This window comes from Rhopalosiphum padi, chromosome 1 (genome assembly GCF_020882245.1).
Source record: "Rhopalosiphum padi isolate XX-2018 chromosome 1, ASM2088224v1, whole genome shotgun sequence".
Lineage (NCBI taxonomy): Eukaryota > Metazoa > Arthropoda > Insecta > Hemiptera > Aphididae > Rhopalosiphum > Rhopalosiphum padi.
In genome coordinates, this window is record NC_083597.1 from 89756827 (window position 1) to 89783053 (window position 26227).

The window sequence follows — 26227 nt, forward strand, 5'->3', positions numbered from 1 at the left end:
TATTAATGCGTTGTGGTGTTGCTTTTATTAACATTGCTGCAACAATATTTATATATTTACATTTTTGTAACCTATGCAGGAGCTTACAGTTAACAGAACATCGCTCTATTTTTAATATCGATTTAACACGGCAAAACAACCATTTCGTTGCTAATGCAAAAGCAGAATATAATACCGATTCGTTATATTCGCAGATTTATAAACAGTTTAATATGTTAATAGTTGTACGTTTTATTGTTTTTCTAGAATTCTGGACACAAAAAACTTACTAACGATTAATTTATTTCAAATGTCGAATTACTATTAATATACACATAATGTAACATCATTTATTCAAAAATTTGTGTCTCATATATTACAAAAATAAATAGACCCACGTGGTTGTTAGCTACCCGCCACTATTAAATCAATATTTTGGTATGTTTGCGATGTAAGTTTTTATTTACAAAATACAGTATTAAAATTTTTTTTTTCAATAAGTACAATATATTTTATAAAACTACAAGTTTAAAACGTTTATTATTTTATAATATAAATTTATTAAAACAAAATAACTATCATTAAGATGTGTACCGTTGTACTTAGTTAGGTACATTATTTTATATATAAATATATTATTATAACTACAATCAACCCAGGTTTTAGCTTTAATTCAGCGTACCTATGCGCGCCGTTCGTGAGATCAGACGTATGATAAAAATACAGTCAGTAAAGAAATATATAAATAGGAAACAGTAAGCTTAATGTGTGTTTTATTAAATAAAAACTTAATATTCATCGTTAATAGTTTATTCTACTCCGAGATGTATGGGCTTACGGAAAATAAGTATCATTTTTTTTATTATCTATTCAATTTCAAATGTTTCAATCTACTTAGTTGCAGCCTGCGGGTTAATAAATAGTAATACGATCTGCTGCGCATAAATTATATGATTTTACTATTTGTAATACGATATTATACTATAATCTGGTTTTTTGTAAACGCGTCTATAAAGTAGATATCTGATATGATAAAAAATTAAAAATAAAAATAGTAATAAATAGTGATACAAAAAAAATATATTAACTAACGAGTACATTATATTATTGTCAATGTGACTTTCAGTTTGAACCCCGTTGATAGAAAAGAAAAAAATGTAACGTGTCAGCGTATAGTCATTTACATGATAATAATGACTATAGTCGGATTTCGCCGGATGGGAGTGTTGTTCTTTTGTGTTTCGAGAAACGTTTACACGGGCAGTCTGGACGACGACGACGACATTAAAGTACCTATCATAATATGACGTTCACGAAATTCCGTGACATTGCACGAGGATAAAAATATTACGTTCTACATAGAATACAATATTATATACTTTTTCACCTATTTTCACTATTATAATATAACCACGACTGAAACACAGTGTATATTATATCGTCAATATTATATGTAATAAATAATAATTATAATATGTATAATAATATTATGGTTTATGACACAGCCAAACGAAAAACGTCACAATCGCATATAGTAATGTTCAAACGCCGCGATGCGAGTACGCTGCGAGTGCGATTGGAATCAGCGCGGCGACCAAACCGGCGCGCCGCACGGCCGACGCTCGACTTCGGTCGTGACACACCCCGTCGTTGCAGCCGTCCGGTCCCAGATAATGTTTGAATTTGCTCTCGACGAATTTCCAAGAGCACAGGCCGACGTTGCAGCCCGGGTAATCGTACACGCCCTCGTTCAAGTAGAACATGACTTTGTTCTCTTCGTCGCCTTGATCACACCTGCGACCACACATAATAACGTTATAATAATATAATATCAATTATTATTATTATTATTATTATTAGCACGCATAGAATCGAAATATTAACGGTTAAACAATATAAACAATGATTACACCGTCGAACGGTATTGTGATCGTGTAACGAGTATACTTGTACACGACATTATACGTATATATACTGTATAGGTATACTGTAGTCTGCAGTTATATAATACACTGTCGAGGTGCCCGTCTACATATTATTTTCTATGGATATTGATAATATGCGGTAGGTTAGTGCATATAGACATTGTTGCAGACACAATAATATGTTGTATGGTCAGGTTATAATACTTAACGCTATAATACGATGTCGCGAACTGCATTAATTATGCACTGCTAAGACAATAAATAATATGTATGTGTATAGACTAAATCGATGAGCCCGCATCACGTGTTCACGAACCGAAACTTTATGATATTTTAATTGGAATTCATTGTGGAAACACTATACATATTGTGGGAATATCAGATTTACTCACACACAACATAATAGCATTATTGTAATAATGTTCAGTGCCGTAGCCAGAATTTTTTTTTTTTTTTTCTGTTAGGTGGGAGCACTTAATTTTTTTCTCAAATTTTTGCAATGCTAAAATACCTATTTATCACCTATTACTGTATGTCCTCTTTGTTTATTAATATAGTGTTTACTAAACACCTACCTACTTTTTTATGAATACAATTATGTTAACATTGTTAACAACTATGGTACCCGCACACATTTAACATAACAATATATTAATATTGATCTTATTGTAAACCATTGATATTACATTACATAAATATATGTTGTTAACACAAAAGTTCATTTTTTGTTTGAATATTATTGCTATTTAGTATTTACTAACAAGAATACAATATCATAACTTTTAACTTTTATCAAACATATGACATAAAAAAAACTATAACTGACCTTACACAAATGGGATAGTTAAAAATAAAGAAGATTATGATGAAGCAGCTAAATAAATTTAAATGATAATATACATAATAATCAAACTATAATCGTGTTCACAATAAAAATGAGATCCACTTGTATTTTTTTTTATCGAAAACTCGTGCTTATCATTGCTATTTGACATTTATGAACACACATTACAAATAATTTTTCGTTATCATAGATTATTACCTTAATAAATTATATAAATATGTATTTTTTAAAGAAGCACGTGCCCTATAGTGTCACCCCAGGCTACGGCACTGATAATACCTATTTATTGTATTCAACAATTATTATTTATTACCATAAAGTATTGTTACAATAATATTTATGTAATGTTTGCGCGAAATATGCTTACGGTTATAATGTATACAAATAATGACAGTATTTTTGGCTATAACACAATTCCGCAAAATTTGTGTTGATTTTAATAGCCACTGATATACATACACGACTCAGCAAATTTAATATATATATATATATATATATATATATATATATATATATATGATTCCACATAGTTTTAAATGTAACGTTGCCATACAAATATACAATTAATTACTCTTGTTATATAAATTGTGTATACATTTAATTCGTTATGTTGCGGAAACTTTGGCCAAAAAAACTTATTTTAACAACGGAAATAACGACATTTTTATACGTTCTACCGAAATTTTCGTTATATTATCGTTATTTCATTATACGAGTACACTAAAGCGATTTTGACGCGCTGTGAAAACGCGCGTGTATCGCCTGAGTACCACGAGTCATTTTAACGCGCGTACCGTGTGCCACCGTCATATGCGTACCGCGCGCCAAAATCACTCAAGCACGGCTCGGCCCTTACAATAATATAAATTTTGTTTTCGGAATGGCAACGTTGCATTTAAAATTATGCGGAATCGTGTGTATATATAATAAATTTGCGGAGTTGTGTATGTATATCAATGGCTATTAAAATCAACACGATTCCGCAAATTTTGCGGAATCGTTCTACACCGGTATTTTTTCTCACGTATTAATTTAACATTGGTCTAAAGTTATTTACGAAACATAATATCGTGCTTACTTGTAAAATACGGCGGCAAAATTACCGGAAAATGGGTCCACTTGTGACATTCTCCACTGACGACGATACTGAGCGTGGTAATTGGAATGGGTCAGAGGAATCGGGTCTCTGGCCACGCCTAAAGCCAATAACGTAGTCAACAACCCAGCCGATGAGCCAAACCTAAATACAGCCGAAGGTCTATCGGAATCGTTGTTCGCCACAGCACTAAACAAAAAAAAATATCCAATAATAATAATTAAATTTCACAAATCAGTTACCCATAATTAATGACGTACTATAGGCACTTTAAGAATCTTACTTCAAATATCCCATCAGCTCTTTAGCGATCGGGCATCCCACTTTTGTGTTAATTTCAGAACCGTAACCGTATTTATAGTAATAGTCCAAATCTTCGTAATATTCTAAAAGCTGAGCACGAAAATTAAACACGTTAAAAGCTGTAGTAAAACTTGAATCGGTTTGTTATACACACACACACACACCTGTAACTCTTGTCTAGTGAACAGACCACACCATGCCGGGTAAGATTCGACCACGAGTGCTTTATTATACCGGCACGATTCGTACATCGCGTGGACTATACCTGTAATTGTATATATATTAAAATAACACGTCAGACTTGTGAAAATAAATAATAATCTCTACAAATGTTGTAGTCCGTAGTACACTCACTGTCGGTTATGTTGTCTAGAAAACCCAGCCTTTTACTTATCTGGCTCACCATTTCAATGTATTCTGGTGATTTAAGAAATAGCGAAGCTTCAGAATTCTGGATTGCATCAGTCCATTTAGGACAAGCTTCTAACTGTACAGGTTATAAATTCATAATTAAACCACAAGTAAAACGTAATTTAGTATTTTACACATATATATATAGGTATTGTATAATATATATTTATTTTTTTAATACCCCAATAAAACTTGAATTGTTTTCGATTTTTTCAATTGGAACTTTATATCTAAAATCATCTCCAAACATAGTTTTAGAAAATTCTTCAGCACTATTCATAACTTTTCGGTCTTCACTGGCATAAATCTAACATACAAAAACAATCGAACAATTATATAATACTATACCTACCGATTACAATGATTCAAATATAATAATTATATTTTTATAGTGACTTATTTACTTTGAAAGTATTTTTGTTGATCTCTTTTACTAAAACTTCACTCATTTTGTCCTTTGTCCTTTTTGCAAGTAGCTGCATGTCCATTCTACCTTGAGGTGAAATATCATTTTCTGAAGTAGGATTAATTTCAAATTCCCAACGTTTTAGGCTGTCTAATACGTTTCTACATAGATGTCCATCTGTATAGTTTTAAACAACACAATATTAATATGTTAAACTTTAAGAGTTAATTACATTAAAATGTACTTCTACGTTCTTCGTGATTTTTTATCACTCTATCTTTGAATTGATGCAACTGACGAATTGCCAAGGATTCGTTAGTATTCGGATAACTGGTACCCGATCTAATAAACATCCATACAAACGTCGGACGACAATCTAAATTGAAAATCGCATTGATTAAGTATATTATATTTATTATGCATATTCTAATATTCGTAAAATAATTATTTAATTATGATTCTAATATTATAAATTATAATACTATACAATATAGACAAGTATTTGACGAGTCAAACAACGATGGTGAAAAAAGTAAAAATTTAAATAAATCATATTATGTAATTTAGTTATTGTCGAAGTTCTACAAACTTACAAGGCACTGGTTTGAACTTCGAGTTTAGTATCAGCTGATATGCAGTCTTATGCGAAAAATACAGGTATGGATCCTGGTCGATTGGTTCGTAGCACGAATCGCCGACGGACAAATCAGCAGACAAGAACGCGAGCAACAGCAATACTCTTGATGATTGACCCTTCATTGTACACGGGTCGGTGAACTATATAAATTATTTTTAATTCTTTAAATTGAAATTCTAGACTAGTCGTATGCTTTCACGTTTTAAAGACAATGTCATTTCAGATGATCCTGGTATGCGTATATAATATTGCATATAGAGTTGCGGACAAAGACATTGAAATTAATACATATAGAATGCTCATAGAAAAAAAAAACTTCGGTAAGTCGACAATTTATGAATTTACGATATTGTCATTGTTGCACGTAGGTACGCGGATTAATATTTATTGTTGTATAACATAAACGACGGTAAACGTTTATATCGGTGTCGGTACGGTATGAAACTGAAAAAAAAAACAATCGAACATTATGCGGCCGGTAAAACTTTGTTTTTTTATATTTATATGTAGGTACCGCAACTACCTATATACTATAATATTATGTGGCCATGTGAGTAGTACAACAAATACACGTCACAGCTGGTCACACGCGTCTAATAATATTATTATTGTTGTAGCGGTCGCCAAGTACTTTACGTCAAAACTAATTGGCAAACGTATGTTTATCAATGGCAATCAAAGCAAAATTTTAAATTATTTTCGGTAGTTATATAATTTGTATATTGTATGCGGAGAAAGGTCATAGGAAGTGCCTGAAGTTATTTTGTCCATCAATTTCGCATTAGTTTTATTAATATGAACTCTATTATTTTATATACCTCTATAGGTACATTGATTTACATAATAAAATCGAATATTACTGAATAGTATTAATATAACATTTGTCTTAACTTTTGAATTGAATATGAAATATTCTATTTATAGAATAATATTTGTAAATTTGGTGGACTGGATCGTATAGACCATTTTTTGTATAAATTTAAATTTTCAATATTTTACGTCACACAAAAAGCTATTTTTTGACATTATTATTATCATTGATAGATAGAAAAAAAAACATTAGGTTTATTAGTTATACATTTATAATGTTTCAGATGATATTATAGTTAATTATTTTGAGTAGAATAGATGATATAATTACATTATTGGCATACAGTAAGTTCTAAGCAATAGGTACATAATAATTTGTTGATTATCTACCAATATAAAAATGAATGCAGAGGAAAATTAACTAGTTAAAGAAAATAGAAGAAAAGTTTAATAAGATAATCAAATAAAAATGTAAATAGCTTAACTGGAGTCTGAGGCTAAATTAATAGTTAATTCTGTAGCATTAAAAAGTGCGGTGTATTGCTATAGCTAGACTTTATAAGCAAGTATTAAACATTTTAATTTAAGCTAAAATTAGTTATAAACAAATTTTTAAAGTAAAATTAAGTTAAAATTAAACCTGTAGAGATTTATTCAAAATCTTTTTCATTTTTTAGCACTTGAACGTTTTATATTACAGAACTGACTACTGTGTTTTCATAAAATATCTATGATAAATCAGCTTAAATTCATTGAAAATGTTTGATAAAAAAACGTATAAAGTCATAATTAGTAATTATTGTTATAATAATTAGCACGTTTATACGCAGCAGTTAATGAGTTAGTGCGAATTGAGTTAGTAATTGGCATTGAGAGTTGGGTGCATATAAACGCATTTTCAATTCGCATTAAACTGATGTATATTTATTATTAAATTCGATTTGTCAAATCTAGTAAGATTGTAAGAAATGCATGTAAACGCTTTAATGCGAATTAATATTTTAACGGGAATTTTAAAAGGTCAAATTATAAAATAATAAATTATTTTAATCGTGGAATCCAAAGTATAAAACATGGACTAAAAGATATTCGCATTACATTTTAATTTTATTTAACATCTATTATTAATATTTTAAGTGCATATAAACCCGCTCCCTAATGCGCATTAACTGTTGCATATGCACACGTGGTAAATTTTTTTTTATACTGTTAACGTTATTTATTTAATACTACATTTTTTTACGTATGTTTACATATGTTTAACATCATATGTTTATTGTTCGTATAATATAAATACAAATATCTAATAACGTTTATACCTATTTACAGTTTCAATAATAGGTAGGTAAGTACTATTATTATACTGATACGATCGAATAACTGAATGCTTTTCTACAAGATTTCTTTAGTAACACACCACTATTATAGTAATATGATTTACTGATACACTTAAAGTAATCTAAAGAAACTGTAATTTAACCTAAATGTGGATGACAATAGCTGAAGAAATTGTTGTGGTTAGCTAAATGTACTGCTTGAAAGAATAACAGCATTCCAAAATGTTGTTGATAGTTACATTGATATATTTAGTTCCTAGTAAAAATTAAAAAAAAAATTTTAAAAAAATAAATAAATATACGTTCTCGGTGTTATATTCAAACAAATAAACATTTTCAAATATTTGCGAAGTATAATCAAATTACAAAATGTTTCAAAATAAAAATAAACTGTATAGTTATTTACCTATTTATAATTTATATACATATGTTGTATATGCTTAAATAAATTATATATGTACTGTATAAACACGTGACTTTCATTTTTTTAATTACAAACTTATAAACATATTTTGTGCTTTAGCTGATTCGTTAAAAAAAAATTAAAATATTTACAAAATTATGTCATTATGCCGGTGATAACCGAGTAAATATCAATTTCACGGCTATTCATGCGGTAGCCGCCTATTACTTTTTTTTCATCTCCATTACCAGACAATTAAATTTGAATTAAATACAGTAAATTTCCAAATTTTAATTCACGTACCTACTCAACAATAACGTAAAAGTCTAAATAGTTATAAAAAATATCAATGAACATTACAATTAATAACAAACAAGTCAACTGGTTATAATTGAGTACGCACTCTGCGTGTAATTCAGCCACGTAGGTACATACTGCGCAAAAAAAAAATTATAAAACTATCACCTATTAGAATAATACCTTAGTAATTTTTAGTATTTTTACCTTGCAATTATGTTGATGGATATCACCAAAAATATAACTTTTATACGAACATCGTCACGACGGAATACTATAATAATTATTACGATACGACTTGGGTTTAGTACACATCATTGTCCGTGGTGAGATGAATGCTTACAAATCGAGACTGGTTCTCCGCAGTGTACTGGTACTTACGTCTTCGCTTGTCGTCCGAAACCCCCTCCCAACAGCTAGACGCGAGTTCACTGCACTATGCACTCGCAGCTGGTCCCGTATGTGTTACTAGCTATAACGTACCTATACGTATAGGTACAACAGGTCGACTAGAAATATGTTTACGTTACGTTTATGCATTTATTTCTATTTTAAAAAGGTGAAAATTAAAAAAAAAAAACAACAACTAGACAAGCGCATATATAATAATACAAGTTACAACCGTGACGACCATAAGTTGTACTGCAGTAATGGCATCTATACTGATCGCTTGTATATAGGCGACGGCCTCAACGTTAATTTTTGTACTACGATTCTATGTATATGTATGTTATATATCTATCACAGTCATGTCTATTAGTTTTTATTATTATTAATAAAATATTATTTCGCGTCAAATAGAATATTTAAATTATCATGATTATTTTTCATTTGATATAGAACTTAATGTATTACATGCCATTGAAATCATCGCCGCCCAAACTAGTTTATCCTAAGTAAAATTATTATACATTTTGCTACTCATTATTAGAATATTTATTTTAAAAACGATTGAATGTATTCTTTCATAACACTGTATTCATAACGTTCATACTATAATACAATTAGCTTATAAGCGAAGTGCATATTCCATAATATTCAAAAACATGGATATTAGTGCTCGTGTAAATTTAAAATTGCATCACAAATTATAAAATCCCTACCCATCATAATATTATCTACGTATAATATTGGATGATTATTTGATTGGATGAAAAGATTAATCTAATAAATGATTATAATTTAAAAAAAAACCTAACATTATTTCCTCGTGTAAAAATAATTATGTTTAGTCCTAGTTATTCAAGTCTTGTACGTCTATAATAAACCAATAATTTATTACAATCAACTTACGAGCGAATCAATATTCTTGATGCTTCTATTTTCTTGTTTTCAAATTTCAGAAAATGTATTTAACCTACTTTTTTGTTATCGCGTAATTGAATTAAAATAATAAATGAACCATGTTAAGTAATTTAAAATGCATTAGTTGTTCTAGAAAATAAATGAAAACGTTTACGTGATGTATTGTAGTGGTGTCTTTATGTCCACACCATATTTCCCATATTTAATAGCGCACCTTATTATTCCTGTGATTTAATACTAATCGAACATACTGTTATATTTTACATGTCGAAAATAATATTTTAGTATAATAGGATTCATACGTGATTCGTGTTTTTGTTAGTATAGGCATAGTAAATTTTGTTCGCGGTAAATGTGTTTCGGTTGTTACCATTATTATGTTTTAATATTTAACTTTTGTATTCAAATTCTCTTAATACTTATTGTTATTTAAAAAAACAATCGTTATTAGATATAATAATATACTCGATAAGAGTATTATTACTTCTGTAGGACGGCGTACCAATTTTATAGTTTCTATTCGTCATAATATAGGCATATTATATCGTGTTCACATTTTTAGACGCGTGTGAGTCATTCTTAGGACTTTGAAAGCATTAAAATCCGTAATCTAACATATTTATTAAAAACTTATATGTGCAATGATGGATATTAAAAAGAGATTATTTTTTTTAAGGTACATTGAAAATTTTAGGATTATCAAGAGATTCGACTTACTGAATAATATTAATTTGACTGATTTTATACTAATCAAATTATTATTATTTATTACGAGTACCTATTGTTAAAGTTTGTTTGATTATTACTCATCAGTTTAAGTATACATTAGACAAACACGAATTTTCATTTTTAACGTAACGTAATGTGTGAGGTAGGTAATTAATAATTAAAATAGATTTCGAGAAATAAAAAAATATTCTATCAGTATAAAAAACATAAGAACCTACCAATTGAAATATTCGATAATTTAAAATAAACCTCAACTAACGATTAACTATTTACACGGTCAACCTTATTTTTGCACGCGATGTCTGTCCGAGGAACTTTGGTTGTACATATATATTGTACTAGTATAGTCAGATGCTAAATAAATACATTGTAATTTCGTTATTTTATATGCAGTTTAGTAATACGATGTCTCCACGATGGGCGTATTTGCTTGTTTCATTTTTATCGGTAGTACATAAAGACGTGGCAAAACAGCCGTGTGATGGCGAATCTTTGATAAAAAATAACGGAAAGTTGTCTAAGGAAGACATTGTTGATTTAATATCTATTGACAATCAGTCACAGATCAAAATGTGTTTGGTTGTACTTGGAAAAGATCCATTGGAAACGGGAATCGCTGAACTATTGTGGAGAGATTTAGTGAAAGTGAAACAAACGATTATGATAATTAATATTTTTTATGTTTTGTTAACGGTAGTTTATTAAGCGACAAACGTGTAACATATTGTTTTAGGTTTATAAAACAGCCAATGATATTCCCGAAGACGAACTACAACTGTTAGGGTGGATATCGACCGGAATACCTGCTCCAGATTTTATGAATTTGTCTTTGACGGATATCGACACGATAGCATCATTCGGGAAATGGAGAAACTTTTCTAAAGAGCAGGTTTGCCACACGATTAATGACAAACACATTATGTTACTCATAATTAAATAATGATTAATAACATTTTTAAAATTAAGAAAGTCATAAGTATTTAATACTCGTATATACGTATTGTTTTTCGAAATTTTGTATTTAAATAGAAGTATAAGTAGACGAATTTAAAATTTAAATAACATTGCTTTAGAAAAATAGTATCCTTGAGAAAATATCTTTATTGCTCATTTAAGCCTAATATCTATTGTACTAGCGGTTTTTTTAAGTTTTTTTTTTAATTAACTGTAATTAGTAATTATGTTCAATTATGTTTAATAACAGAGTAGTAATAATAAATAACAAGACAATATTTATGAAACATTAATACTATATCGTCTATATCATTACCAGTCAGCAGTTACTATTACTCATCTAGAAGGTCATCTTTCTTAAATATAAACTATGAATAAAAACTTAGGTTTTTCATATATATCCTACTAAGATTAACATAAAAGTGACAAAACTAGTCAATGCATAAAGTATGTGATATGAATTTGTCTGTTATATTTTTACTCGATAATAATACACTTTATTGTACATAGAAACTTAGAAATAATCTTTAAGTATAGTAAGTATTTAAAATTTAAATATAAAATTAATAATATTTGACGATCTAAGGATTTAAAGATGTACTGATAAATTTTGGAACTATTCTGCCAGTTTATGACAATATTAAAAAAAATGTATAGTAATAAGTAATAATATGTAAGATATCTTTACACCTGATTTATGTAATGTTTAATCAATTTTAAATATAATCTTATTTTTAGCAAAGTTACCACAACTAAATATCCTATTTGTGTTTATAATTATTTATCATTTTTTTTATCCTAAAATATTCGTAATAATTGATCAATTTTAATAGTTAATATGATGGTAAAAATAATTCAATATTTCAATTTATATAAAAATAAAAATTAACTTTTCTGAAAGTGCTTGTAGAAAAATGCTTAGTTTGAAGGACAATATTTGCTTTTAATATAATTTCGTTTAAATAAATTAATTTATACTTGACAACAAAATATTATATATATAAATGCACACATTTAATATAATTGCTATAATTATTAATTGATTGGTGTAATTTTGTCAAGCTCGTGACTTTAAAACAAGCAATCGAAGACCAATGGAGTTATAAAGGACCTTCCGATTTGAGCAGTTATGATTTAGCTGCTTTAGGTCAAGTTTTGTGCGAGTTCAATAAATCATATATAGCTGCGATTAAACCAATAGCATACAAGTAATAGTGGTTTTTTTTCTTAATTAGTGATATTAAAAAAATATATAACGCCTTTACTAGTGTTAGAAATGTTAAAAACGTATATAAAAACAGTATGTTTTATAAATATACAATGTGACAAAAAATAATTATAAGGGCTGCGGCGGCTGATATATCAAATCTCATCAATTGTCCGCAAGAAATCATAAAAGAATTTGCTTCACTAGCTACCAACAGAGACGCGTTTGGTGATCCTTCGGGATGGACTGCTATACAAGTAGATACCTACTTATATGATAATGTTATAAGCGATGACGTTTAGCAAAATTAAAAAGACCTATTTTTTTAGCGTAATTATTTGTTTTTTCACTTTCTATTATTATAGGTAGCATCGATCGGGTGTGTAATAGTCGGATTGGATTCTGTGCGTGATATTCAGCCCGACGCCTTTGAAGGATTGTCCGCTCCCAACATGCAATGTTTACCGAACAACGTACTACAGGTGAGCATATACCGACAAAAACTCTTTAATCACAGGGCAGCGCCTGATCATTGCGATTTTTACGATGTATCGGAAAATAAATATTCGAACGTGTCCGTCGCAGGCGATGTCAATAGAACAGCTATCGCATTTGTCATTGTCTGCCGTCAACGCGCTTACGTATGCACAGCGTTCGTCATTAGATCGCGAACAGATCAAAGCCATCCAAGAAACGGCGAATACATTGGGCGCAGTACTAAACGGCGGACGTTTCACGAGTCGTACGGCTTGGTCGACGGTGACGTTAATCGCTTATTTACAGTTAACGACATTAACAATATCATCACGTTGTAGATTATAATATATTTATATATATATATCACGTATATTGTTTACGTATAGTTTATATTACGATTTTTATTAATTATAATAGTTATTAGTATTAATATATATATATATTTATAATATATATATTATATAATTACTTATGAATCATATATTTTTTAAGTTTTTGTTTGTTAAAACATTACATAGTTTCGTGCTTATTCAAAAAAATAATACAATTTAAATCGCTATTTTGTTGTTAACACATCGAGGAATCGTTGAAACGAAGATAAACATAAAAATACAACAAACACATACAGTAATGCATATCATATAGGTACGTAAAAAGAAAAGATAGACAAATTATTACAATACAATATTATAGGATTAATTGGGTGACTTTTCTATACAAGTCGTTAGTACTTATAATATATTCTCGTTCGCGATACAGGGTGAAACGGAAAGTCTGTTGCAAACTGGTAAGATAGGTAGGTATCTATATACGTTGTCTTCAGAGACTCACCTACGGTTGTGGTTGATTAAATATCTAAATAAACACTAAAGTTATCAAGCTCTATCCAAACAGTTTGTATCACACTTTCGATCTCGCCGTTTCGTTCTACGTTAAATCCAATGGTAATAATAAAAAAAAAATAATAAATACAAAATAAAAAGACTAGTTTCACTTTGACACGTCAAAACACTCGAAACAGAATGCCGGAATGGATTCGGTATTATAACATCATATATAGTATAATAATGACAATGATATAGTATATAATAATATATAGGATCCAATAACGCATACCAACTGCACAGTATTATAATTATTATTAAAGCCGGTCTACAACGAGTCTAGCAACGAATCGAGTAGATCCATTTGCGAATCGTCCCACGTCAAGTTCGTGAGCATGGTTAGCTCTTCGTCCGTGGCGATTTGTGGCTGATGGTCGTTGGGTATGTCGATTATCGTGTAATCGACTACAGAAGACATGAACGGATCCACGGTGGCTGCGTTTATCGAACAGCTGTAGACCAACTCGGGTACGCCCATCGGCTCGTCGACAGGAAGTATCAACGGATGCTGGTGGAAACCGTCCAAATTATTGTCCATATGTCGCTGTTCCTCTTCCAGCGACTGGACGGCCAACTCGAGCGCTTTTTCGTCCTCGACGGTCATCTCTCCGTGTTGTTTCTTGCTCGCATTGTTCTTTTGCTGCATACGACTTGCCCGCCTCCGGCTACCTGTGGTGCAACGCGATCGATGGTTAAGTTCGACATTTATAAATGCAATGATCATTGTTGGACGTGGCGTCTTTATATATTGGAGTGTTGCAGTTTACGCTTACTTTATGCATTATTTTAACAATTATTAGGATGTTAGTTTTCAAAAAAAAATATTTTAGGCTGTAATTTATACATTTTAATAATATTTAATTTATCAAGACTTGAATTGGAGATATAGATATTTAATTTTGTCACTGCAAAAACGAACGAGTTATACTCGTATTATTTATTTTTAGAAAATATTACTAATAAGTAATATTTATGGTACGATATATAGTATTGTTACAATTAATGTCTAATCACATATACCTAGTATAGCATAATATTCTAAATAAATACCACGAATTAAAAATCTATACTTATAAGCGATTGCAGTTAAAAAAAATATATATAATAATAATGGTAATACTTTATCGCAATTAAGTCGACTTAAGTATTGCTATTAGAATTATTAATTATTTAAATAAGTTATAATTAACAAACACAACACTGTCACGCATCAAGTGAAGTGAATCATCAAAAAATTTCCGACACCCGTATATCTAGCCCTCCATCTATACATAATTTATATTTTTTATAAATAATTATAAGTTATGCTGTTTACTTGTTCGTTTACGCCGAGCACCGCCTTCTAAGCAATCGACGTCAAACTTCCAAAATCCTCCTTTACCTGGTTCGTCTTTAGATCGCGGCACTTTTACGAAGAATTTGTTTAACGATAAATTGTGTCTGATTGAGTTCTTAAGAAGAAAAAAAAACATAAAATGTAAAATATTTATGTTTAGTTAAATTTTTGATTATATATAAATCGTTACCTTCCAACTAGGATCAGCGTTACGGTAGTACAAAAAATTTTCTCTGATCCAACCATAAATAGAACTTAACGTAACTTTATTCCCTTTAGCTTTCATTGCCATACAAATCAATGTAGAATATGAAAATGGCGGTTTTTTGTCTCCATTGTTTTTGTACTGTTCGGCACTTTCCAAACCTGGAATGAAAAATCAATAAATCAGAGTTGAAAAAATAATCCTATTAAACGAAAATTCTCATACTCATTTGGAAACGGATTTTGTGCGGAAGTTTTTTGGGGTTCTGATCTGCTAAACGTGTGGGCGAATTAGGTGAATCGGGAGGAGTCGGCAAAGATGGCACCGAAAGTATATTTGTTAAACTATGTAACCAGTTCAGACTAGTCAGATCCGTGTCTGGTTCCGAGTTTACTGGTGCTGGAAGCATGGAAATCGACCTCTTGACGTCTAACATGTTTTACTGCAATCAAAAACGAATATTTTCTATTTTATTCTTTTTTATTATTTATTTATTGCTTACACTTGTTTTTAGATCTGTCGAAGATTTAAAAAAATCGTTAACTTCTCCCCAGGGGTGCGTATTTGTCTAGGGGGTGATCATCAAGTTCCCCCGAGATCGTTTCCGACCGATTAACAACCAACTTCCGGGCACATGCGTGCAGGATATCGGGGCAGGTTCATTCTCGATTTTTCCCCCTTCTATACATGCAAAGGGGTTCGTTTACCTGAGTGTTGTTGGATTATTAATCACTTGACACACTCCGATAATGGTTTACATATTATTATGCGTCGTAAAGGTGCCTGCAGTATTTCTGAAGGGGAGAAACGATTGTATTGTACCTACCCAGTGCGTATTATTGGCTTTACAAAAATGATTTCTCTATGAATAGGAAGCGTCACGAGCCCTTTAACCGTTCTGATGTGGGAACTTATCAACCTGTACACAACTCACCATTGTACGCGTGTGTTTATTTTCGAAATCATTTATGAACATTTATTACAAAATATGCACGGAAAATTTAATAAATAATCTAAAACTGTCAATAAAACTTTAAAAAAATGCGCGTTTTTTGTTTAAACACGAGCAAATAATATTATTCAATCATTGAATTTCAATGTCTAACATGATTTTTTTATTTGATTTAAACTCATGCAATATCAATGCCGAAGCGAATCACAAAATGATGTTTCGGTATAAATTTCACGACCTCAACGGCTCTGCTTAACTCAATTATCCAGTGTACGTGTATAAAAAAATGACCTTAACTTACTTTAAGCTTTTGCTATATAATAATATATGACGTTCAATTCATTAGATATTAAATAATTTTTTAGAAACTATATTATAGCCGCGTTGAACGTGTGTATGTTTCGTCGCGTATTTATATTGTAATTATATGTATAATAAATGTATTTTATCGCGATTACCGATAGACTTGTATAATATTATCGTAACGTGAACAGTGGTCGAGCGTTACAATAAAATATAGTGAACTTATAGTGAATCAGCGTGTTATTGTGAACACTGCGATTTGCGTAATGTTGCATTAATCTCGCAGTGCAATCATAACAATAATAATGACAATATATAAACCGCACCCCCCCCCCCAAAGTTTGATTTACGAAAAATTTGTTCAGCCATTAAGAAATGTCGCTCGCGTGATTCGTGAACGAAATAATATTGTTATTAGTCATTTGTATTGTATAATATATTTTATATAATGGCCTGCTGCACCGGGTAAACATAATATTATAATAGATCGCAGTCGGATGGCACTGCGCGCGCGTATCGATTTAACAAAAATCCCCCTTGATAAGTTTCGAAAGATGGACAGAAATATCAAACCCCGTGCGTTTTATTATGCAGGCGCGGTTACGAACACGATGTATATATATATAATATGTATGTTTACGTGGGAAAACTGTCATCGAATAAAACACATATTATTATTATATATATATATATTTATATGTGTGCTTGTGTGTGTGTGTGTGTGTGTGTATACAGAGTAATACTACGGCGAGGCCAACCGACCGACTATAAGCCGTACCTACGTGCGTATGAATTTCGGCCCGGGGGATAAATAATTCAGGGGTTTGTTCCGTCAGACTACATATACCCTTGTCCGGCGCACGGAATGGATTGGGTGGCGGGCGCGTGGGCGTGTCCGGACGAGAAAAAGGGCTTTTCGCGCGCAAGCGCCCGGTTTTCGTCGATAATCTAATGCCCGCTGTATTCGGTTCGCGTCGAGCTGCTTTTTCCACGTACACACATATATATTATTGTATTATTATATTTATGTATTATTGCCCCGCGTATATTATTGCGATGGACGAAAAACATTTTCACGCGCACAAACCGCCTACGCGCGAGTACTACCTACCCGTCGTCTCCCGTGCGTTTAATAATATTATAATATATTATACGCGCGGTTAGGTAAACCTACGCCACCGCGGAAGACGCGACTGGAGACGATATTTTTTTTCACTAAATAAAACTACAATTATTATTACACTACGCTGTGCCTATCATACGATTATAACGCGGTATCGAGAACTGCTGCAGGCACGCTATACCGTCGTACGCGAACGTCTTCGTAATAAAATCTATAAGTTTACTCGCATTTACCTATCATAATAGGTCGTATACTTCCGACGAGCGGTTGCTCTGATTCGCCACGTACTTCGCGTTATTGACTTCTCGGACATCACCTGACTTTATGCGCATAACGATAAAACATAAACGCCTTTCCTATAATGTTTGCCGTATCGTTGTGTACTGACGAAATGTAAATACACAGCCAATTGCCAATATGATAATATACGTAGCCAACTGTCACGAACGTTATTATTAAAATAATTTTTCTATCGGTTATCTATTTAAATATCTCTTTTTGTTTGAACCAACTATGGATTATTAACAAAAAAAAAAAATGTAGATAAAACACAAACTAAAAAATAAATGTTGTTTCGCGGACGTGTGCTATATAATATATTATGATATTATTATATATAGGAGAATTAATCAGTCAAGCTCACCTTTATTTTTAGTTTTTCAAATTTTGATTTTGAAATTTATAAGTTAGTATACTAATAGACCACCTTTAAAATACTTAAATTATTCATTCTATTTAAGGAGTGAACTGTCCTGGCCCGATATAATCTTCTTTTAGTCGAATAAGAGCCAAAATTTGTTATCGTGTATAGTTATTATTAAGTTTTTTTTTAAATCGTTTAAACGAGTAACCTTATTTCCTAGTAATTAAAATGTGTAGGTATAGCTTATAATTTATGATAATAGTTCTTGATAATATTTTACAAAAATAAAAAATAAATTTAATATTTAATCTAGTACTTATTAATTTTTACAAGTTATGAAATGTTAATTTAATATTATTTACAATAATTTTCAAATAATCGTAACACGCATATTTTCTAAGGCTATGATCATGGACATTTTATCCTTGGTACACAAAATTAATATAGTTCAAAAACTATTCATTTAAATTTAAAATTATTTATAAATCATCAGCATTTTTAAAATAGTATACTGTTTGTCAATTTTAAGTAAATATAATGGTTTTTATTTGAAAAATGAAAATTGTATCACTTAAGAATACTCCTTATTTTTTATTAAAAGTATTATAAAACTAAGTCTTCAAGTTAAAAATTAAAATTCATTATTAAAGAACAAACGAATGTGAATATGCTTAGTGAATCACTCTGTATTTTTATGCAGGTCATAATATAGTGCTTAGTTTATCACTTGTCGTATGTGTTAATCTTTTTACCGCACTGAGAAACTTATTGTTTTACAGCGAAAACCAATGAAAATGTTTTATCGTTTTTGAAACATATTGAAAGCTTAACACGAGAAATATGAAATTATATTAATTGCATATGACGTAATAGGCAAAAAGTTATTACTCAATTTGAAGAATTGTTAAAATTAATTAAAAATATTATAGTGTGAAAATTATCCTACATTTTATTTTACTGCTGTCGGCACTCACTTTAGATTTATTGGTTATTGCCTTCTAATACTACTAGTTTACTAGAAAACACATAATACCTATAAGAACATTAGAAACAATAAACTTTTATTAAATTTACCGATTTTTCATACTTACATTATTATTAACAAATATTTAAAAATAATTAGACTTTAAATAAATATAATATTAATGCTCATACCTACATCAAAAATTAAGTTACTGTAATGTTATAGATTTAATGTTTGACACCATATTGTACAATATGTTTGTATATTATAAAAAATATATATAATGATTATTTCAATTCGTATTTCTATTGACCATTTTAAATATGTTTTTTTTTTTAAAGATATACAAATATGTATATAAATAGGATGACTAAGATTTATAGTTATTTATAATAAATGTGTAAATTTACATTTTTTCATATTTTTATGAATTTCAATCTAAAATTTAATACAATAGTAATCATAATAATTAAATAATAATTATTGTACAATCTTAGTAGATTATTTACAGAAATAAACGCATGTAATATAATTTTTTACAATATTATGTCAAAGCTATTAATATTTATATTAAACCTATTCACTCATAAAAAGCATAAAAAGTATTATCTTTCCTAAATTTTCAATAGAAGTTTAATCGAATATTTTTTAATGATATATCATAAATAAATTCCACTCAAAATATATCTAATAACTAACAAAAACTATAACTGAATATAAAAAGTTTTTAACGAATTATAAACAATATCTAAAATTCTAAAAATGTATTTTTAAAATTCGTAGGAAATCAAAATTATGTATAATTTAGAATTATTACTTTATAAAAATAATGAAACTTTTTTTATGATTATACCTAATGACAAAATCGTACATTTCCATTATCTATAATAACATAATATACGGCTCTATTGCCCTATTATACGTATATAATATTTTATATCTCCTATGTTTTTACATGTTACATAAAAAATAAATTATTTTATAATATGGCTGATTAATGGATTTTAGTTCGACAATGAAGCCAGGGTATTTAATAAAGTAGACTACATTGAACATTTCAGTAGATAATCTAGAATTGAGGAGCAATGTGATGTCATGGGAAATTTAACCGAGATTAATATAACCATAATATTCTCTCGAACCAGTAGTTTAGTTATTTTCTATGATTTTTATTTTAATTCTACTTCATAAATAGTGTGTACTCACTACTCGGTAACAGGTTCAGTTTCTTTCGTATGTGTAGATTATAAAAAATGTTTTTTGGTTCTTATTTTAACACATTTCCTCAAAGTATGAGCTTATATGTTTTGTCTACGTCTTCCTGAAAATAGATTTTTTTTAAATAAAATAATTGACTTAAAAATATCATGTTCAAATTTATGTACATTAGTAAATAGGGATAAACTATATAGTGTGTGCGTATTTTAGTCACCTGTATCCTAAACAAGTAATACATGATGGCCGATGGGTTGTACCTATTAATTATTATATACATAGTATTCTCGCGTATATTTTTAAAATTTCAGTACAAAATTATTATTATTATTGTTATTACGATATAAAATTATGGTGCTTAAACCTATGTATACTTCTTGCGATAAGACAGCATTCGTTTATACCACAGAACGAAAAACCTCATTACGATTTACAAAAAATAACAGTTAAATCAACATAAGCATTCTTAACATAAGGCCAATAAACAGCATTGTTAATAACACATTTTTCATATTGTTCATCTCCAGATTTACAAACAGCATTGTTATTTTGCTTAAAATCTTGTTTAATTCGACATTATCAGCCTGTCAAATTTTCCGTCAACGAAAAAAATGTTTGGTTAAATTAACAAATCATTTTATAAAATTGATATAACTGCCATTTAAATTATAAATACTTTCATTATTAATTCATCAGTAATTTGTACAGATTTCCAAACGGAACTGTTATAAAAAATATCCTTCCGAATACATTCTCGATAGAATGTCGTATGATGTATAATATTTATTATCGGGCTATATATATTATAGACAACGATTGAGTACATAGTAAATTTCGTACTACACTTCAAATCAATATGCTATCTGGTGTTTCGGCGAACAAGAAAAAAAAAGTAGAACGCGATATTGAAAAGTCCGTGGTCGTACGCAAATATATTCGTAACATTATTCGAATTATACTTCAATACCTATACCTATATATATATATATATATATATGTGCAAACACTCGCCGCTGGGACTAATACGGGGTTTATTATTTTTTTGTTCGCTTCTTATGTAATATTCAGTGGCAAATGGCCGCCGTCGGTCCGTTTGAATGGACATCGACCTCCACTGGTCGCCGCCGCCGCCGCCGCTGCCACCACTACCTCCTTCGCCACCGACAAAGTTGCCGCTGCTGGAGGGATACAATATCTACGCGAGGTAGGTGTACCCCCTGTGACCCTTTCGCTGACCACCTATATACGATCGATATATACACCCATTACATGTGCCGCCACCGTCGCCGTCGTTGCCGCCACCGATTTACCGACTAATGCGAATGTCGAAATTAACAGATTTTTATCTATTTTTTTGGTTACCTAAAACGTAATGTTTATTGGTACATAATGTGTATACCAAAAAATAAAAACCGGGTAATTTAACATCCAATTTTTAAGTATTAAAATAAAAACGCACACACACACGGAGGTTTTAATGGATTCTTGGACACAGCGAATGCGCGCGGAGAACAAAATATTATAGTGGGTCGACATCGCCGCCATTTGATGAATTCCGAATTTAACGATTTGATTTCAGCGACGAGTTTTTTTTCCGAATAAAACGATATTATTTAAAAATCAAACACTATGTTGTACTATAAGAGTGTTCTTCTGGAGTGGTATCGATGTAATTGTATACGCAGCTCGACAATAAATTATCATCAATCATTTTACTCGTTAAATAAAGCGCGGGCACATCATTAAAATAAACTTTAAAGATATCGATTAAACTCGATGATAATAATATAATTGTATATTATACTGTTACGGAATACGGAATAGGTCAATAATTTATAAACCGATGTAGAAATAGTTGTACATTTGAACGTATTATTTTCGTCTGTAATATCAAGGCCAGTGTACCTATATATTGTCGGTTCAGTAGGACTTTTGGAATATATTTTTACGTGTGGTCGTCATTCTCTAATTATGCCTTGTTCAATCGGTCGGAGTTAAGTGTTTTATCAACCAAACACACGCTTTGATCTGTTTGTGCCTCACACGCAATACGAGTAAAATGTATTTGTTTCAATTTAATACGAGTGCAATGTTAATATAACACAGAGATAAGAAAAACCCTATTATATTTACCATTCAGTGCAAGTATCCCAACATTTGATAGGTTTTTTTTAAACGCAGTTTTTTCTAAAATAGTATTAAAAACTAATTTGTAAAATTGATAAAATTGTCATTTCGCCTTTTTTTCAATTTTAAGTACCATCATCGCACGACTATGGATATATAAATTATAAACACCGTGCTTACATAAAAGTATAATAATATCCGACATATTAATACATAAATCGTTAAAATATTATAGTATATAATAATATTAAACATGAATATATTGAAAACTTAAGATCAATTAAAATACAATTTCCACGAATTGGAAAAAAATTAATTAGGGCACAAAGCTGTATTGATACTGTGTGTTCTTGTAAATTCAATAGTGCTTATAATAGCAATTATAATATAATGTAATATTTATTTCATATAATTTATTTTCTACCCTACCGCCGTCGTTTTCCTATTATATAATCGCCAATTGATGTACCTATACAATAATTATAATAGAGCATATAAACATAGGTGTCATCTGTCAGCAGTCATCATTGCGTCACAGATGATGAATATTTTAATTCGTTATACCTACATCATGGTACAACTACAGATGATATGTAGGGAGTACTATAATTATTATGTAACTCTATTTTAAGGGCATTACTATCTTTAACGAATTTATAAAAAATTATAGTTTGATAGGTACTATACCACATAGTATAGATATTATACTATTTATTATTTTTATTTTAAAAACATATTTATATTATTATAAACTACATTAATCTTATACAACAATAATTTGTTTTTCACTTTTATTTTGTATTTTAAGCGTGTTTTCTTGCAATTTTTATATGCGAGTAGATTATGGTCGTGTTCATTACACGTAATTTTATTCACAATATGATCATGGACCTTTTTATTGCCTGTTATTGGCGGGCCGATTATTACCCATTTTACCTATTCAAGATTATAAAATAATGTATTTAATAAATAAATATTATAAACAAAAAAGTATTATTTTTTTTAAATATATAGCTGCTTGGCTTATTCAAATACATCCTAAATTATGTATCATATTATATAATATATTTAAAATAACAAAGAATTTATTATCAAAGACAACAAGAGTCTATAAGATAGCTATAAAATATAATACGATGATATTTTTCAAAAATTAAATTAAACATTAGTTTTTCCACTTTTGAAATACAAATTTTAATTAACTACATATTTCAATACTTCATCTTCTCCGTCCAACCTAACATTTATTATTTACACCAATGGTTTAATCATTATGAATATTTAGAGAATTAAAAGTTAATAAAAACATCGTATTATTTCTTTTTTATACAACTCTTGTTTTTTACTATACCTATTATATTATACCTATTATATATAGATTCGTACAACGCTTAACATTTTATTAATATAAATAAGTAATTAGTAACATAATATCAATATATTTTCATAGATTAAGTTATTTATTAATTAAAATTGATAAAATAGTAATAATAATATTGAATAATTTTCGATATTGTTAAAAGAAAAATAATTTTCTTTACTGTTAAGGTTAACATTTTGGAACTAATCAGCTAACGTTGCAAAAATTTGATCGTTAGGAGCTTAGCAATCCCGAACACCTCCCAATAGTCGCGCCAACGTAATACATATACCTACAATACACATGAAAAATATAATATGCCGAATAAATAAATTGTAGTCTGCAGCTCGGTAGCCGTTCGATCGACTCGTCGAATCGATGCGTACAGAGTTTCGCAATAATTTAACGCAGTATCACTGACTATAGAATTATTATTTAGTCTGTTCTATAATCAATGGTAATGGATGGATACTTACTACATTTTAATATAAAATATATACTCACATCTATAACGTACGGAAACATTGTCATTACTAAACATTATTATTATAGTCATCATTCGTATTTATTATACACTACACACGTTTGTATTATACCCGCGTAACAATGTGTAGTATAAAAATTTAACGACGTGTAGGCACTATATTCTATATTATAGGTACAACTATTATACCTACTGTACTTTTTGTACTCTCAAGGAATAATTCATCAGATTCGGACTTCCGTCGTCTAAACACAATCTTCTTCCGGACTCGGAATATGTGGCTCAAAATCCAATCTTCCTGGCGGTATCCAAATACTCGACCGACCGGCGATTCTGCAGTGTTACAAATATTGTAACCGTACGATTACTTACGATGTCCGCGTTGTCGCGTCGCGAATCGACTCGACGACGGCGAGTAGAGGAGAACGGGCGAAAGCCCGACGAAAAGAAACGTTTCGAGAAAAACTACGGGACGCGAATTCGAATGATGTGCGAAAAAAAAAATTAAAATAACGAAAAACGTCCGTTACAATAATATATTGTGCACTATGTATGCTGCGCTGCGGTGCGTGCTACCCCCGAGAATACCGTTGTTACTAACTGGAACGCCCGCACGCGACCTCCGACCGGTCTGTGGGCATTCTACGTTTAGCGGCCCGGAACAGGGCTCGTACTCGCCCCCCACCAAGTCGCCGTCGTCGCCGCCGCCGCCGCCGAACGCATGTGGTGGTCTAGCCGGCAACAACCCCTTTCCTCGCACCCGACTGTATTCGATATTATATTATTATTATTATTATATCGTGACGATGGCGTTCCGTACGAAGCTCGGCCGAATACATTTCGCGTGATGTGTGTGCGGCGGAGGAACGGCCGCGAGACGGACGTGAAAAAAAAGAAATCAGCTGCGGACTTCGGTCAGATGTCGCACATATTATTATTATTGTCATCGTATATCGAGAACGCGCGGTGAATCGATCTTCCGGTGTTCGGTGTATTATTTGATTTGTATAATAATGTCACAATTCGTCGTATGGCTTATGGCGAATTCCTGTTTGGCAAAAAGTCGGATTCAAAGAACGAACACCTTTGTCAACGGTTTACGTGCGAATTTATCTCTTTCGCGCAACGACAAACACAATAATGTACACACCACGAATGACACTATTGCTCGAGAGTTTTTTTACTTATAACACACTTTACACGTCGTCAAAGAATCGTTACTATAAACAAGCAATTTAGATGGTGTTTATTTAAAACACAGTGGCAAAACATTATATCTTATAATAATTAACATTTGTGAGCACAAGTTAGAAATGGAAATGCCTTGCTACGTTTATTTCTGAAGCAGACTTACATCATTGTGGCCTGGAATCTTTAGACTAACGCCGTAAACACTAGAACTTGGTTGTTATAGTACCAAGTTACTTAGATGATAAAATCGACTTAAAGATGTAAAAAATGGACGTTTAATTTCAAATAAGACTATTTTAAATAGACCACTATACATTCGA

General features: G+C 30.4%; 3 protein-coding genes across 7 annotated transcripts; 1 reads left to right on the forward strand and 2 right to left on the reverse strand.

Moving 5' to 3' along the window:
• Window positions 1–297: 297 nt before the first annotated feature.
• LOC132931860 (multiple inositol polyphosphate phosphatase 1-like) lies at window positions 298–8817 on the reverse strand. 2 transcript variants are annotated; one of them, XM_060997911.1, is made up of 10 exons: window positions 8656–8817; window positions 5558–5741; window positions 5209–5340; window positions 4963–5141; window positions 4740–4865; window positions 4502–4634; window positions 4312–4412; window positions 4128–4237; window positions 3827–4033; window positions 298–1773 (listed from the first exon to the last, which is right to left on the reverse strand). In XM_060997911.1, the coding sequence occupies exons 2-10, from the start codon at window positions 5721–5723 to the stop codon at window positions 1521–1523; spliced, it is 1407 nt and encodes a 468-aa protein (XP_060853894.1). In that variant the 5' UTR covers window positions 5724–5741; window positions 8656–8817; the 3' UTR covers window positions 298–1520. The 2 variants fall into 2 exon arrangements, with proteins under 2 accessions (XP_060853894.1, XP_060853893.1); XM_060997910.1 differs by having other exon boundaries at window positions 5558–6045.
• A 2016-nt stretch (window positions 8818–10833) lies between these two features.
• On the forward strand, window positions 10834–13485 carry LOC132917762 (uncharacterized). The gene is made up of 6 exons (XM_060978647.1): window positions 10834–11127; window positions 11216–11371; window positions 12499–12644; window positions 12780–12900; window positions 13009–13125; window positions 13229–13485. Exons 1-6 carry the CDS (start codon window positions 10834–10836, stop codon window positions 13463–13465), a joined length of 1071 nt encoding a protein of 356 aa, XP_060834630.1. The 3' UTR covers window positions 13466–13485.
• A 100-nt stretch (window positions 13486–13585) lies between these two features.
• LOC132917763 (forkhead box protein J1.2-like) lies at window positions 13586–25518 on the reverse strand. Of its 4 annotated transcripts, none has more exons than XM_060978648.1 (6): window positions 24910–25514; window positions 20737–20851; window positions 15771–15987; window positions 15531–15706; window positions 15320–15455; window positions 13586–14673 (listed from the first exon to the last, which is right to left on the reverse strand). In XM_060978648.1, exons 3-6 carry the CDS (start codon window positions 15979–15981, stop codon window positions 14273–14275), a joined length of 924 nt encoding a protein of 307 aa, XP_060834631.1. In that variant the 5' UTR covers window positions 15982–15987; window positions 20737–20851; window positions 24910–25514; the 3' UTR covers window positions 13586–14272. The 4 variants fall into 4 exon arrangements, with proteins under 4 accessions (XP_060834631.1, XP_060834632.1, XP_060834634.1 ...); XM_060978649.1 differs by having other exon boundaries at window positions 24906–25514; XM_060978651.1 differs by lacking the exon at window positions 20737–20851 and having other exon boundaries at window positions 24906–25518.
• Between the last annotated feature and the right edge of the window lie 709 nt (window positions 25519–26227).

Coding starts and splice junctions, on each gene's coding strand:
- LOC132931860 (XM_060997911.1), bottom strand. CDS start 5,723: ATGAAGGGTCAATCATCAAGAGTATTGCTGTTGCTCGCGTTCTTGTCT. Junction 4,635..4,739: donor ACAATTCAAGTTTTATTGGG/GTATTAAAAAAA, acceptor TAACCTGTACAG/TTAGAAGCTTGTCCTAAATG. Junction 4,238..4,311: donor TCACTAGACAAGAGTTACAG/GTGTGTGTGTGT, acceptor TTTCGTGCTCAG/CTTTTAGAATATTACGAAGA.
- LOC132917762 (XM_060978647.1), top strand. CDS start 10,834: ATGCTAAATAAATACATTGTAATTTCGTTATTTTATATGCAGTTTAGT. Junction 11,128..11,215: donor TGTGGAGAGATTTAGTGAAA/GTGAAACAAACG, acceptor ATATTGTTTTAG/GTTTATAAAACAGCCAATGA. Junction 12,901..13,008: donor CGGGATGGACTGCTATACAA/GTAGATACCTAC, acceptor CTATTATTATAG/GTAGCATCGATCGGGTGTGT.
- LOC132917763 (XM_060978651.1), bottom strand. CDS start 15,981: ATGTTAGACGTCAAGAGGTCGATTTCCATGCTTCCAGCACCAGTAAAC. Junction 15,707..15,770: donor CAAAATCCGTTTCCAAATGA/GTATGAGAATTT, acceptor TTTTCATTCCAG/GTTTGGAAAGTGCCGAACAG. Junction 14,674..15,319: donor TGCTCGGCGTAAACGAACAA/GTAAACAGCATA, acceptor GTTGCACCACAG/GTAGCCGGAGGCGGGCAAGT.